General features: G+C 39.7%; 2 protein-coding genes and 1 pseudogene across 3 annotated transcripts; all 3 read right to left on the reverse strand.

The window, feature by feature from the left end:
- Positions 1-3,381: 3,381 nt before the first annotated feature.
- Positions 3,382-4,350, reverse strand: gpr65 (G protein-coupled receptor 65; the record flags this gene model as incomplete). Its single annotated transcript, XM_083998578.1, has 1 exon — positions 3,382-4,350. The coding sequence occupies one exon, from the start codon at positions 4,348-4,350 to the stop codon at positions 3,382-3,384; it is 969 nt and encodes a 322-aa protein (XP_083854704.1).
- Positions 4,351-6,925: 2,575 nt separating this feature from the next.
- On the reverse strand, positions 6,926-7,837 carry LOC311005978 (G-protein coupled receptor 4-like; the record flags this gene model as incomplete). The annotated part of the gene is made up of 1 exon (XM_083998579.1): positions 6,926-7,837. The coding sequence occupies exon 1, from the start codon at positions 7,748-7,750 to the stop codon at positions 6,926-6,928; it is 825 nt and encodes a 274-aa protein (XP_083854705.1). The 5' UTR covers positions 7,751-7,837.
- Positions 7,838-11,065: 3,228 nt separating this feature from the next.
- Positions 11,066-15,162, reverse strand: LOC311005979 (B2 bradykinin receptor-like; annotated as a pseudogene). Its single transcript has 3 exons — positions 15,098-15,162; positions 13,721-13,987; positions 11,066-11,961 (listed from the first exon to the last, which is right to left on the reverse strand). The product of its transcript is annotated as a B2 bradykinin receptor-like (transcript).
- Between the last annotated feature and the right edge of the window lie 21 nt (positions 15,163-15,183).

Here is a 15,183-nt window from a genome sequence, read left to right on the forward strand (position 1 = left end):
GTAAAAACAACTGAGGTGAATGTAAAAACGCAGAATTGAACAGCACAAATGCACAAAATTCATGTTCCCCTAATTTTAGTCTCTATAAATCTGCCGACAACATTTGGAGAGAACTAGTTGTGAGGAAGGAGGAAAAGTGTGAAAGTGCTGAGAGCGACAGGAAGCACGATGAAGAGGAAAGGTTAGAGGGAGTGTCAGATGAGCACCCGAGCCCAGCATGTTTGACATCAAATGCAACAGGAGGGAGATGTGAAATCTGCCTGACAACGTGTCTGGCAGCTGAGATGCTAAAATGAAGAGAGGTGTAATATGAAGTCATGCAAACTACCAAAGAGTAACTGACAAATCAAACACATCACATGATGCGATGAAGAGCTTTTTGAGTTCTGGACTAAATGGGGTTGACAACAAAGACAGTTTTGATGAGGTTTTAAAATAAATCATTTGTGGCGTTTAGCTTTTGAGCACAATGTTGTCACAGTGTCAGAAAACTTATGTCACAAAACAATTTTGATTTGTTGCTTATCATGAAAATAGTTTAGACAGAAACAACAATGAAAACTTCCTAAGGCCTTAATAACACACCAAACACTTTTTTCGAAGAAACATGGCTCCCATTATCAGTCTCACAGAGGTGTGAGACACATATCTTGCAAATGCAAGTAGGAAAATTACACATCACATATAGACATATAAAGAGAGATTTATGGCTGCATGAAATAACACAAGCTAAGGCAATATTAGAAATAAATGGTTTGTTATTCTTGCAATTGTCTCTGACATCCTTTTTTTTTTGCAACATTTTGTTGGACAAACTGAAACCTACAAATTTCAATACTTCACAACAAGAGCTATTCATAGCTCTCTGCTTCTCAGTGACTGAAGATAACTGTTATTATGGCTGAGTCAGACTGTATGTGCACATCCTGGAAATGGGAGAGAAACAAGTGAGACAGTTTGGATTATAGATTCAGAGGGAATGGGCACAGATGTCTCTGTGAGAGACAGATGTATTAAGGGTTTTCAATAAGGATAATGAACAATTTAAATAGACAAAAGAGTGCCAGCAATAAAGAGTGGAAAAAAGATTTCAGGATAATGAGTCAATGGGAAAAGGAAATATGATATTTTCACTACAGCAAATGTAGTTTATCGTTGGAGCAAATTCCTGAACCCAAATAAATCAAACAGCTTGATTTATTTATTAAAGCTACATTGATTGTATTCTTAGTTTAGTTTAGCTCACAAGTTGCTTATATAATATTGTTATCACACAACTCTAGACAAGCTATATTTGTCCATCTGTTTCCTTATTTAGCGTTTGTGTGTATTTGGTTCAGATTTTCTCAGCAGCACGTGCGTGTGTGTGTGTACATTACCCTGAGTATTCCCCCACAGATCTCCTGCCAACACCCGGCGCCAGACACAGCTGCTAGAGGGGGGTTTGGTCTAAACTATAGCTGATTCTACCCAATTCAAAACATTGATTCAGCTTCCAATGTATTTGTTTTGGATTTGTTTTCATATGATATGGATCCTGTATTGACAAAATACTGACATACATCATGGATCTACCATCCCAGCTCAGTTTACACACTATTCCAATGAGGATTATGTCTACACATGTGTGTGCTGTCAGATCGCTAGTGTAGATTACAGTCCCATTCATTCATCATGCCTGAGAGGGAGCAGGCTCTCTCACACGTGCCACTGCTGAAACTCTGCCAACATCCAGGTAGACACGGGGCTGCCTTGACCAAATCTATTGATCTTCAGGTACCGCCCACTCCATGTGCACTTATGCTATACATATAAAAAAAAGGCTGTTCCACAGTCAAGGACAGTGGAAGGTGAGAGGATGGGTATTCATGGGCTTTATAGCCCCCAGGTTCTGCTGATGCAGGTTATTCACTGTTAAGTGAAGCATATTATCTGACATGGATGGATGGACAGATAGAAGAGGGGGGCAGGAGGGACAAAGACTCACATGGAGGAGCACATGTCCTCCCAAGCTTTTGTTGTTATGAAGGCATGATGGCAAAGTGAGTGGTGTCACGCATTTTAAATACCAGAGGGGAAAAAACGTGAGGTGCATCAAGCGGTCGTGGTATTCTGTCAAAATAAAGTTCAAGAACACACCTTTAAAGGGCATGAGCACCCGCAGTCACATTATGGGGACTCAGCTACAATAGGGGACATTAAGCTGATGTCCTACAAGGTTAAAAAAAAAAAAATCAGCAAACAGTAAAGTCATCAGATTATGTTGACAAAATGAGGATAACAGAGGACAGTATACATGTCTGGATTTATACATCACAAATTATAAAATAAGTACAAGTGATGTGACCAATCAACTTGTGAAACCTCCCAGGAGAGATTTTCTAAAAGTGTTAAAATATTCCCTGTGTTAACAGCGTACACGGCTGACTGCACTTCCAGTATTGTCCACTAGAGAGCTTCAGATATCTATGTTTGTCTTACTGTAAGTGCAGTTATACCCACAATTCAAAGCACCCCACATTTTTTGTGAATATATGACAAAACACTTCAGATAAGGTATACATATTGAATAAAACATTTTATTTTTGTACACAACAGGCCCCATTATACTATAGTGTGTCACTGTGCTTTTTTGGCCAACTTCCCTTTCAAACTGCTGAACTAATTGGAATAATGACAATGATGTTAATCAATGAATGACACTTGTTTGTATCTGAAAACACAGAACAATAATATCAAATTGAAACAGATACAGTTTAATTTTACGATGGGGCATCCACATTTTAGATAACAGCGATTGCTTTCACATAACTAGTAAAAAAAAAAAGTTTGCTCCCAAAATGATTTTTGAGCCCTTAAGTTGCAAGTCTGCAGCTTTTTAGATCATAATGGGTTTGGCACTGAATCTCCCAAAAATGCATGCATAATGTTTTGTCATTGGATTGTACTGAAGAGGAAGGCAATAGATATCTTGGTCTCTTAAATGCAAATGTGTCCTCTCCATGGTGCGTGATCCATGCTGATCTGTCCAAAAATAGCTTGATGAAGCGAGTGAACATGAACTCATACTATTTTGTGATTCCAAAATAAAAGCCACAGTGTTTGCAACTCGTGCCTCATTCAAATTATAAACACAGTCAAATTTGCATTTGCAGTCCTTCGAACACACTGCTTGTGCATCCAAAGCCAGATATGTTACTCCTCTGTGCCATCTAGGTCTACTCTGAAATGTCTGTTCCATTGAGTGGAGCACAAAAATGTCTTAATTGAAATTCATAACTAATTGAAGATTATTCACATATCATTTCTTGTAATCTTCAGTGTGCTTTTGTTGGAGAGTAAGTAAGAGATCCTCTCCTGATGTGTTTAATGCTGTTTAACCTACACAATACTCTCCTCCCTACTTCTCTTCTTTCCCTGGAAGAAAAGAACAACCTGATTAACATTGGCCTTTCCTGTTCTAGTGATAAAGCAGTAAAGCAATGGGTCAGCAAGGCAGTTGAGGCTTGAGATAGCAATGCTGATCTTGTAAGGGTGGAAGAGCCATGCAACAGTCCTACAGTCATGCACCAGTGTGCGGAGAAGCATCATGACGTGGATAGGTCCGAAGCAGAACAGAAGGCAGAAGAGAACCACTGTCAGCAGCTTGCAGATCCGTTTACGTTCCTGCTCCTCTGTGGCCTGGTTGGATTTCACGGCCACGCAGATCCCGCAGGTGGAAAACACCACTAGGGCAACGGGAACAACAAAGCCCAGGAAGAAGCGCAACACATTAGCACGAGCCAGATTCTCTGACAGTGGGATGAAGGTGTCAAAGCACACAGAAAACTTGTTGTTTTCCTGGTACGCATCCTTCCATGTGATGGTGGTAGCATTGAAACAGATCACTAACACCCAAATGGCTATGCTCACCGTTGCTGCAGCACCAACTTTCCTCAAGAACGTGTACTTGAAGGGATGAACTACTGCCAAGTAGCGGTCAACAGCGATGCAGCAGAGTAGAGCATCACTCGTGTAAAAGTTAGTGAAGAGGAAGTAGACTGAAAGCACACACATGTAACCTCCGTGTGCCCAGATTCCTCGCCACAGGAAGTCCAACCACAGAGACAAACCGACAGTGAAGGTCAGGTCACTGAGGGCCAGGTTGAACAAATAGACACCAAGCTCATTCCGCCGTCTAATGTGCTGCCATGACACGTAGAGGGAGAAGGCGTTGGATGGGATAGCAGTGATGATGACAGTCAAGTAGAAAAATAGAAATGGTCTCCTCTGGGTCTCGTTATCAACCAAGTAACAGTCTGAATGATTGATGGCCAGGGTTAAGTTTTCCATCGTGGATGTGATGTTCATATGCTCACACCTTGTAGAGAAATAAAGAGGGAAATAAGAAAGGGTCACTACAATGCATCTCAATGTCTAAAACCTTCAATGAAAGGGGTAGGGGCAGCTTGGGACAGTTGCAACATGTGACGGTTGCAACAAGTCTTATTTCTCAAATCAGAAACATGCTGAAGTGATGACACTCACTGTGCTTGCTCACCCTGTGCCCACCAAGAATAGAGAAGGCATATCCAGCATCGGCTCCTGCTTGTATTGACACAAAGATGTTTTGGAGGTATGAAAGTAGCTTTTTTTCACAAGCTGTATTTTTGTCATACTGTCCCCAACTTTTGTATGAATGAATTAAAATTTACCTAGTTTTAATCACTTCTTTGTTGGCTATGAAGTGACATGGTTAGCATGTGTCAATGTCATTGTGTCGAGATAGTACATGATGTTTTGTCATGGCTGATTGGGACTTGTTGCAACTTCCATTTGAATATGGAAGTGCACATGCAAACACAATGTATAAAATTGAACTGAGTAACTGAGAAAAATGCAAAAAGTGTTGCAACTGTCCCCAGCCATCAATTTTACACAAGTTTAGTTCACTACATACAGTAAATAACCCAAGAGAAGACCTACAGACAGGCTAGTACAAGAGGAAGTGATGAGTCTTAAAGGCATGCTGACAGGAATAATGGATAAACAGGCAGGCAGAGAGACATAAACAGAAAACAGGTCACTACTGGACACACAGAATGGGAGAACACACCATGAGCACACATGCAGGTGAATGACTGGGGATATATGGCAGCGGTAAATATAGGAGATAAGGTCAATAATGAACAGGTGTGAAGGGTGCCTGGGAATATAAAACAGATGAGCAGGTGAAGCCAAACACAGGAAGTGAGTCTGAGGGCATCTAGTGGGTGGATGGAGTATGACAGGAAGCCAGTAAAAAGGGCTGAGACTGTTTTCTGATAATGCATTTTCATAGTCATAGTCTCATATTGAAAATATTAAAATGGGAAAATACTTGAACAATATATTAATCAATAAAACAAACTCAAAACATAAAACAAATAAACATGCATTTTGTTTTTTAAATATTGAAAACTGAGAAATAGAACTACAATAATTTTACAATAATGGTTGAAATGCAATGCTAACAATATAATGTACAACTAATATAGGCAGATATGATATGATGATATGATATGGATACATCAGCTATTCAGCCAGTGGAAATAGTTTAATAATGTATTTCTGTGAAGCTTTACAAGTCTGAAATTATAACCCTCAATTCACCATTAATCTTAATATTAACATTCATACAGAAAGCTTTTGTTTCAAATTGGGTTGGTGCAATTGAAGATACATGAAAAAGTAATAATTTTATGAAAAACGCTGTTTGCATTATGTGAAATATAACAACCAATGTTTCTTTAATTTCACCCATACATGAGACAAAAATGTATATTGGTGCTAAGATATCTTTCCACCATCAAGGGAGCTGTAATACATTTTTGAGATTGTGTTCATTTAACAAAACATAACATCTTTAAAAAGAAAGAAAAAACATGAAATTAACCTTAATTTAAGAGCTAATTAAGTTGTACTTACTCTTCATCCCATCAAGCTCCTGCCTCAAACTGTATTTATGAAGTTCATGATCAAAAAGGGAACATTAAATCACATTGGATTCACTCGGTTGCTTTGCCTTCCTCTGTTTAATCAGACTAGTTTCAAGAACAGGAAGCTGTCTACTTGTTGTTCCTGACTACCGTATGTCATTTACTGGGTGACAGGCCATGACAGAACAAACTGTTAAAAGGACCTTATGGCAGATTTAATTTGGGCACTGATTCTATATGAGGCTGCTAATCCTTATGTTTGTCATGTCAATATGGATATGGTCTGTGGTAAGGGTGATGCTGATTATTGTCTGATAAAGGAAAACACACTCTGCTTGACTAATTGTTTCCATAGCGTACTGTAATAGGTGGCTGTTATGTTTATTGTGGCTAAGCCTACTTGCCTTTAAAGGGTAGGAGCAAACATTTTTAAATTCTGTCTGAGAAGCTATAGGCTACGCATGGCCAGATGTGCATGGTAAGCACTATGTTTGCTGTGTCCCTTGTTAAAGCAATTTCAGTTTTAGTGATGGCTGACAAACTTCATGATCTTCTTTCAGTGCTGAAATGATTCCAAAAAGTTCAATAAAATTTAATAAGAGACTTTGTGTTATCATGTGCACGCATGGTTCAGATAAATAAATATTAATTGCGGAAGCACAAAGCATACTGAAAGGACGAATAACCTTGTCAAATCCATAAAAGAAGCTCAAATAATGGAAAATCAATTCACAAATACATGGAAATGTGATCTTTTCAACACAGTCAACCAATGTACATTACAGGAATCACAGATATAATTTGGCCAATAAAATAAAAAGTCAACATGAAATTGTTTGTTTAATTGTTCTTGTAAAAGGCATTGCACACTTAGCTTGCACTTTAGCTTCAGTAAATGAAACAGTCAAGAACAGTTATTTTTCCTTCTTCCTTCTAAGGTTAAAAGCAAAACCAACAAATAATAGTTCTTAGGAAATTGAGTCAATTCCATTAGAACTGCTTGACCATTTCCTCCACATTAAAATTCCTCTTGCTTTCTTTAGAGCTTTTCTGACCTCACTCTGAGCGCTTTCACTGATTAAACAGTATAATATAGGATCCAGTACACTGTTTAGCGTTGTGGTGGTAACTGTGACCAAATATGGATCTTTGAGCTTTGCGGCCCAGATGCAGCTTCTGGGCTCCAGTATGGCCCTGAGTAGCATGACAGTCTGGTAGGGCACAAAGGCCACTATGTAGGTTAGAAGCAGGACCAACAACAGCAGTCCTATTTTCCTGCATTCCTCTTTTAGGATGGAGGTGCTCTGTTTGAGTGATCGCATGATCTGCTGAAAGCAAAAGGTCATGATGACGACAGGGACAATGAAACCCAGGCTGATCCGAATAAGAGCCAGGTCGGCATCCTTTTGTGACATGGGTGCTGGATCCTCACACAAGTATTTTGAGGAGAAAGCTTGCAGCGCCCCTCTGTGGTCAAGCAAGATAAGATGGGTGACAATCTCCAAAATCCATACAGCAAGATTCACAACTGCTGCTGTTCGCACCTCCCTGACCCAGTGAAAGTGGAGAGGATAGACCACTGCCAGATAGCGATCAACAGAGATGCAGCAAAGGAGACCGGAGCCGACGTAAAAGCTGTTATTCATGATCACAGCTACAAAGCTGCAGAGGCCACCATCTATAGTTTTCTTGGCCAGTTCAATCCACACAGGTAGAGTGACTGTGTAGAGCAGGTCAGAAATGGACAGGCTAACCAGGTAGACTGCCATGTTGTTGCCTTTCCTCATCAGCATCCAGGCTACGTACAGAGACAGGCAGTTAGCTGGAAATCCCACAATGAAAAAAAGGGAATAGGCAGCCACATAAAAGTACGAATCCACCGAAGACTCCATGGTACAGTTGAGTGTGGTCGAGTTTGTTTGATTGAGGAGTGCTGAGCCCATCCTGTCCTGATGATGACCAAACCTGAATGTGAAAGGCAGTAGGGAACTCTGTGGTGTGATGAACTGCGATAAGCTATTCGATGCAAATATGTAGTTCCTCACATAACATGGCTTGTTATGTTAAAAAAAATGAAAATGGCATCCAAAGTGCTTTTCATTTCCGCAGTGTTGAACGTGGAGAGAGAGTCTCTAGGACTAAATGGAAAGTACACTACTCATGAGATTTACATGTTTTTAGGAAACTCAAACTCACAACTTTGAATATAACACAATTCACTACACACAACACACAACACAACCAGGAAGGTCCACTGGGCTAGAACCAACACCTCAGCCAAATACAACAATAAAATTACACTTAGACATTGATGGGTCAGTATTAACAATATCACACAGTGTATTTGGTTATAATATTACAGTTTTAAAGTACAGGACTCTGACTTTTCTTTTTTTAACATCGGATTCTTTTCATTTATGTAAATCCTATCACCACCTCTTACATTGGAGATCACGGATAAGTCTTAGCAAATTGTTTGTGGAGGACTTTCCAGGAACACCATGTATTTGCATATCATATCATTTAGGACGATAAGTAGGCTAGTACTGTGCAGCTGTGACTGGATCCTGTTACGTTGGTTGTGTTTCAGGTGTGTGCCTTGTGATAAGCAGCCAGGAAAATACCTGTTGACACTGGGCCTTGTCTTATTGTATCATTGAGTGCTCTACTGAATAATGGCCTGTTAAAGCAGAAGTGAGTGATATATTTGTGTTAATATAAGTCTTAAATAGTCATATCTTCTGACAGCAATCACTTACATAGAGTGTTTGGACTGAAACACGGGTCTCTCAGTCCCTCTGCTCTGCTCTGAGCCGAAGAGAAAACATTTATTGTATCCTACAGTTTTTATCCAATGAGGAGAGAGAACGGCATGCAGGGCTGTGTGTGCAGCCAAGGAACGCCGTGAATGTGGTGACGTAGCGACGAGGACTGTTATGGTGCGTTCAAGGAAACTCGTATTTTTCCGACCGTGAAGTGGTACCAGTTCGATCTGGTACGAGTTCACCGGTCGGAAGTTACGAGTGGCCGTTATAGTGACTTTCACAGGTAAAACAGGTCGGAAAAACACGAGTGGGTTGCCTGGAACGCTACAAAGTCGTAAGTTGTGACTTGAAGCTGTAATTTACGATTTCAAAAGCCTGCCTGGAACGCAGCATTAGCGAAAACGACCGGATCACTCACTTCTGCTTTAAGGATGCTGGAGTGGAGGTTCAGTGTTAAAATATCCAACGACCCATATCTGCTCTGTTAACTGAATGATTCACAGATTGGGCATTGGGCTGATTCTTCAGTTTTTCCCAAATTTCTTTTATAGAAGAGTTTGGATCTGGCTGATACTGAAAGTCAGGGACACATCAGGGAAACATGTGGACATTTATTTATTTACAGTATTTTGTAGTATGGATTATATTTCAGTGATTGAAGTGCATTTAATGCAGACATAAGTCTGCAATCTCATGGACAACATTTGAAGTACTCTAAACAAAGTGAAACATCAAAATGGATGCAGCACTATCCTTGAATGATTGTTGTACTATCTTTCAAGACCTGTATTCAGACTTAAAAGTGTAACTTTGGCACAATTTGACTGTGAGTCAATATTTCATTCTTGTTTCCATAACATATTCTCATTTTTAAGATGTGGAAACTCAGTACGTTTTTTTCTTGGCCAGTGTGACATCAATGTTTTTATGTCCCAGTTGTTAGTGATCTCAATGATTAACTCAGAGGAATGTAATTACAGGCCAAATGCAATATTTCCAAGAGTCTTCCTTGAAAACCTTAATTTGAGTTGATGATCTGATGTGTTAGTGTGACCATTTCCCACTGTTGTGTGTGTGCATGCAGTTTTGGATTATTTACAACATTTCATGAAAAATAAGAAACCCTTTTCACAATATAAATAGCTGATAATGATATAATATAATATGAATAACAATATAAGGGTTCACCATAATGATAAATGTTTTTTCTCTCTCTCCATTCATTCTAGTGTGGAAATCCTGTTCGAAACTTTGACAAATTATTTTACTGCTGCATTTATGACATGCCATTATACTGATTATGAAAGACTTCCACAACTGATAATCTATTACAGACACAGTAAAATGCAATCAGACTACAGTGTGACTGTGTGAGTCACTACTACTTCTCAGGTTACTGTGACTGTATAACTGAAGTAAACAAACAACACACATTTATACAAATATGCAAATATACACACGGTGTGTAGTGGGAAAGTAAATACAACAGTTACATTGTCAGTATACAGTTATACAGAGTAATATCAGTATGACTTGACTCATAATCATAATATCAATCGGTACAAGTAACAACATACAGACAAATAGATGCAGGCACATAGCCACATGGAACATCCTCATGGAACATCTTACACAAACAAGCCACACAGATTTGTACTTATTGAAAATTGAGCCGACGGTGAATGAAAATGTTTGACTGTAAACGGTATTATAAACATAAATTCTTGCTAAAAACATTTTCAAGGTTCCTTAAAAAATGACAATTTCCTGGAGTCATGGTAGATGACGTTTGGAAAATATGAGCATTTTATCTCAAAAACTGATTTTTTTTATTTTTTTTTTATTTTTTTACAACAATTTGAATTTCACTCTCATGCGAACAATTGGAGTCAATGCAAAACGTCATTTTTAAACATCAGTTTTTCACTTATGGAGCCAATAAATCATTGTTACAAACAAATTACCAACATGCTGTCTAGATGCAATTTAGGTATTTTCAGATTTTTGTCTTACAGTAATGACTGAATTTTTTGACAGCCGTTTGAAATCTGCCTTTACACACTAACAGCTGCTGTCTTCCACACAGGTGACTGACTGGCTTAGTCAATTTGTGAAGCTACATCTGACATTTCCACTTACCAATTAGCTCAGTGAGATAGAGCATGATTGTTGGTGTTGAAGACACAAGCCTCAGTTTAAGCAACATTTCCATATGATGATCTACCTGAACTTTTCACAAAGGTCACAAAAGTAAACATGCATTCTTATTTAAAAGATCCAATCTTTTATCAGCCTGAGGCATGCACAACTTTATCACTTCTTGATAGGTGTGTGCGTGCAGATTCAAGGCTGAAGGCAGACATTAACGTTCCACTGCTTGAAGAGTTCCTTAACTTTCTTCCGAAATGTTTTTCCTACGATAACATAGAGGATGGGATTGAGAACACTGTTGAAAAAGCCTAGGTAGATGACGACCTGTCTGCTGATATATATGATGTTCAGAAGCTTGCACCCTCCCAAGATTTTTGCTGTTTTAAGCATTTCTATTATCTTCACCACGTGGAATGGTAACCAGCAGACCAGGAACGCCACAAGGACTGCCAGGTGAAGAGTGGTGGCCTTACGCTCTGTGTTATGAGAATCTAAACGGTTATTTAGGGCTTGAATGATTTTGAAATTACAAAAGGAAATTATTAAAATGGGGATGATGCAGATTAGAATAATCTGTATCCCCTCAAACGACAGCTCTATATTTGTGCTTGGGTATTCAACACGGCATACTGTCTTGTTGTAGTTAGTTGTCACTTGCCTACACATGAGTATTAGGATTGTCAAGAGCAAGCCAAAAGCCCATACCAGCAAACAAGCCAGTTTGGCATACTTTGGCCTACGCATTTTGCAATTGGACAGTGGGTGCACCAGTGCCAGATAACGATCAATGCTGATCAGAACAAGGAAGTAGGTGCTGCAGTAGAGGTTCATTACGATGCCGAGGGGAATCAGTCGGCACATGGTACTACCAAAGGTCCAGTCGTATTTATCAGCAGTGTATTTAGCATAAAAGGTCACACAGGATACCAGGATGAGGTCTGCAGCAGCCAAGTTGCTCAGGTAGATCTCAGCCACAGTGCAGGCCTTCTTGTGGAGACAGTAAACCATCAGGACAAACACATTGAAAATGATTCCCAGCACACAGATGGTCAGGATATAGGCTGCCAGCGCAGTGTAGGTCCAATCCTCTGGTGGTTCAAAAATACATTGTTGTGTATTGTTTTTCGTGATGTTTTGGTCATCATGCATAGGCGCAGGACTGAAGGTAGTGGCAAAGCTGTGGAGGACAGCAAACAAAGCAAAAAGGGTTCAGATGTTGACCATGTTCCACAATATTGACATTATAACTTCGCCAGTTATTGCATCCATAGTTCTATGAAATGTTAAATGCTGATGAGCAGCTGCTTATATACGTAAACATCACTGACACAGAACATGTTGAGACAAAGGCAGAAACAAGGCAGCAGTTTGGTTTAGATTAAAAGACTGGGTTTGAAAACCTGTCTCACTTTTTCACTGTGCCTTTCTGGATAAACATCTTTTCTGTTCAAGATAGTCACTTTGGTCTTGTGGTGTCGATGTTGAATCTAATCATCAAATCAAATCAAATTTTATTTGTTTGGCGCTTTTCATGGCTAAAAGCAACACAAAGTACCTCACAGAAGCTGAAAACAACAAAGAAGAAAACCCAAATCTCCCACCCCCACAAATACACACAGAGATATAGATACATAGAGACACACACCCACACGCACTAGCTGTCATTAGAGAGACATGGCCAGGCACCAAGACCTGAGGTAGGAACAAAGCCATGTTTGGGGGCCGACCACGACTAGGGAGCGTTGCCACAGAGACAACCCCGACCCGGGCAGACAGGAGGCCCCACACCCAGGTGCGGAGCCCTCTAGCCACCCGGGCCGGAGCCATCCACAGGACAGCACCCTCATCAGTAGACCAGAAGCAACTCCCAGTGTGGTAGGCCCCCATGAGGAATACAAAAACTCTGATGGCTCTTCCGTGACGAAAATTAAAAGATAGAAAAGCAATACAAAAACCTAATGAACCTTATGCATACCTGGTGGGCAGAAGAGTCATTCTTCCAAACAAAGTCAGGTGTAGGGTGTCAAAATTCCCAGCTCCACTCAACCAGTGGCGTCTGCTACAGTCTTCTGTGTCTGACTTGCTCTCTTAAAGGATGAAGAGAACTGGTATTAAAGTGTTCATCGGTTCATAAGCTCCTCCTTCCCTTCTCTTTCCATTCCTCCTTTCCCTCCTCTTCTTGGCCAACAACGGAGATTTGTTTTTTAAGATTCTGAGATAAAAACTCTCAGACTTTTTTCCTCAGATAAAAGAGTTATTTTTTCTCAGAATCTTAAAAAAACAAATCTCTGTTGTTGGCCCTAATGCTCTTCCGTATCGGTATATATGGCAGTAAACAGAGACAGACACAGATACATACAGTGACCATTAAACAAGACACAAGAGCCACTACAGAGAACTGTAACTGTGTTATCTGTTTTCAACCATAACCATAAAATAAATATTACACATCCTCTAGTTGCTTCTTTTTTAACCCTATCTGAGCATTATTATCATATTAAGTCTCATAAAATAACAATTTGAGCCATACCCTGTGATTTACCCATGAGCAGATATGGTAGTGGACAACAGGATGTCAAGAGTCAAATCTGAATCTTTGCATTAAAAATGACCACAGGTTTCATTTGCTCTGTTCTGTTGATATAAGTGGACACAAGAGATTGTTGATGTGTGGTCATGTCTGATCCTGTGTTGATGCCTGGTCCTTCTGTAGATGCTAACTTTCCTCCTAAAGTACTGCCATGAGAAGACATACAGCAATGGAATAGAGAACTGACAAAGGCCAGATACACTGAAACATCATGTCCTACATCTAGAGTGTGAGACCAGCCGAGGTAAGTCGCTCACTGGTTGCCAATGTCCATGCCCTGGTACATCCAGAGATGACTCCATAATGATCCAAAGTGTCCACGATGATCAGAACTTGGTAGAGCAGCCAGCAGATGATAAACACAGCCAGAACAACAAGGACTAGGTATGCTGCCTTCCTCTCTGCATCTCATCTTCTGGCTACTATGGATTACTTTAGTGATGTGGTAACTACAGAAGGAAACAATAGGAACAGGGATAAGGAAGCCTACTATGCTGACAGTCATGTTGTAGCGCAGTCTCCAGCTTTCATGAGGGATCTGATTTAGACCACCTCTATTTACAACTGTTGTGTGTGCATGCAGGTTTCTTCAGTAATGTGGGCCTCAAGCCAATGAGTGAACTCACTTTTTATTTACTAACACATAAAGTAGACATAAAAAAATAAGAAACCACCTTATTCAAAAAAAAAACTTTGCAATGGTGACAAACAATTTTACTGCTGTATTTGTGCCATGCCAGGTGTTACATTATATTGATTGTGCTAGAGTAGTTCAACAACTGATAATCTATTACAGACACAGTAAACTGCAATCAGACTCCAGTGTGACTGTGTGAGTCACTACTACTTCTCAGGTTACTGTGACTGTGTGACTGAAGTAAATAAACAACTCACATTTATACAAATATACACACAGTGTGTAGTGGGAACGTAAATGCAAGAGTTACATTATCAGTATACAGTTGTACAGAGTAATATCAGAATGACTTAGAATCATAATCATAATATCAACAATCGGTACAAGTAACAACATGCAGAGAAATAGATGCAGGCATAGGTTACATAGTCACATGGAACATCCCATCATTAAACACTTTCTGTGCACAGTGCATATCATTTCCATCTCTTTTGTACATTATTTCCATTTCAGTTTATGGCCATTACTTCTGCAGTATAATGCCCTGCCCTCACTGCCTTTCCTCCCACCAGAAGCTGCCTTCATCAGCTCTTGTTAACATTTCCATGTTTCCCACATTCTATGTTATAAACTTGCCTGTATACAATATCTACTGCACGTCTGCCCATCCTGGGTACAGTGATCCCTCTGTTGCCCACCCAGAGTTTCTCCAATTATTCCCTGTTAAAAGGGTTTTCTATGGAGTTTTTCCTCAGTCGATGTGAGGGTCTAAGGGCAGAGGATGTTGTTATGATGCCATATACTGTACATAAAGCCCTTTGAGACAAACTGTTTGTAAAAACAGGCTATACAAATAAAATTACTTTGCCTTGCCCTGTTTATTAATGTAGCAGTGTTATTATTGTGTTGAGCCTGAAAGCATTTTCAGCAACAGCTGTGTGATATAACTGTTAAAATGGTAGATACATTTATTGGAGATCCATATCAATAAAGTCACCACACCCTGAGTTTTGACGTCCTCTGTGTTGACGTCCTGTCCTCTTTCTGTTTAACTTTCCTCATGTTGCCCAGATGAAACAAGAA

Source organism: Trachurus trachurus (assembly GCF_905171665.1).
Source record: "Trachurus trachurus genome assembly, chromosome: 22".
NCBI classification, from domain to species: domain Eukaryota; kingdom Metazoa; phylum Chordata; class Actinopteri; order Carangiformes; family Carangidae; genus Trachurus; species Trachurus trachurus.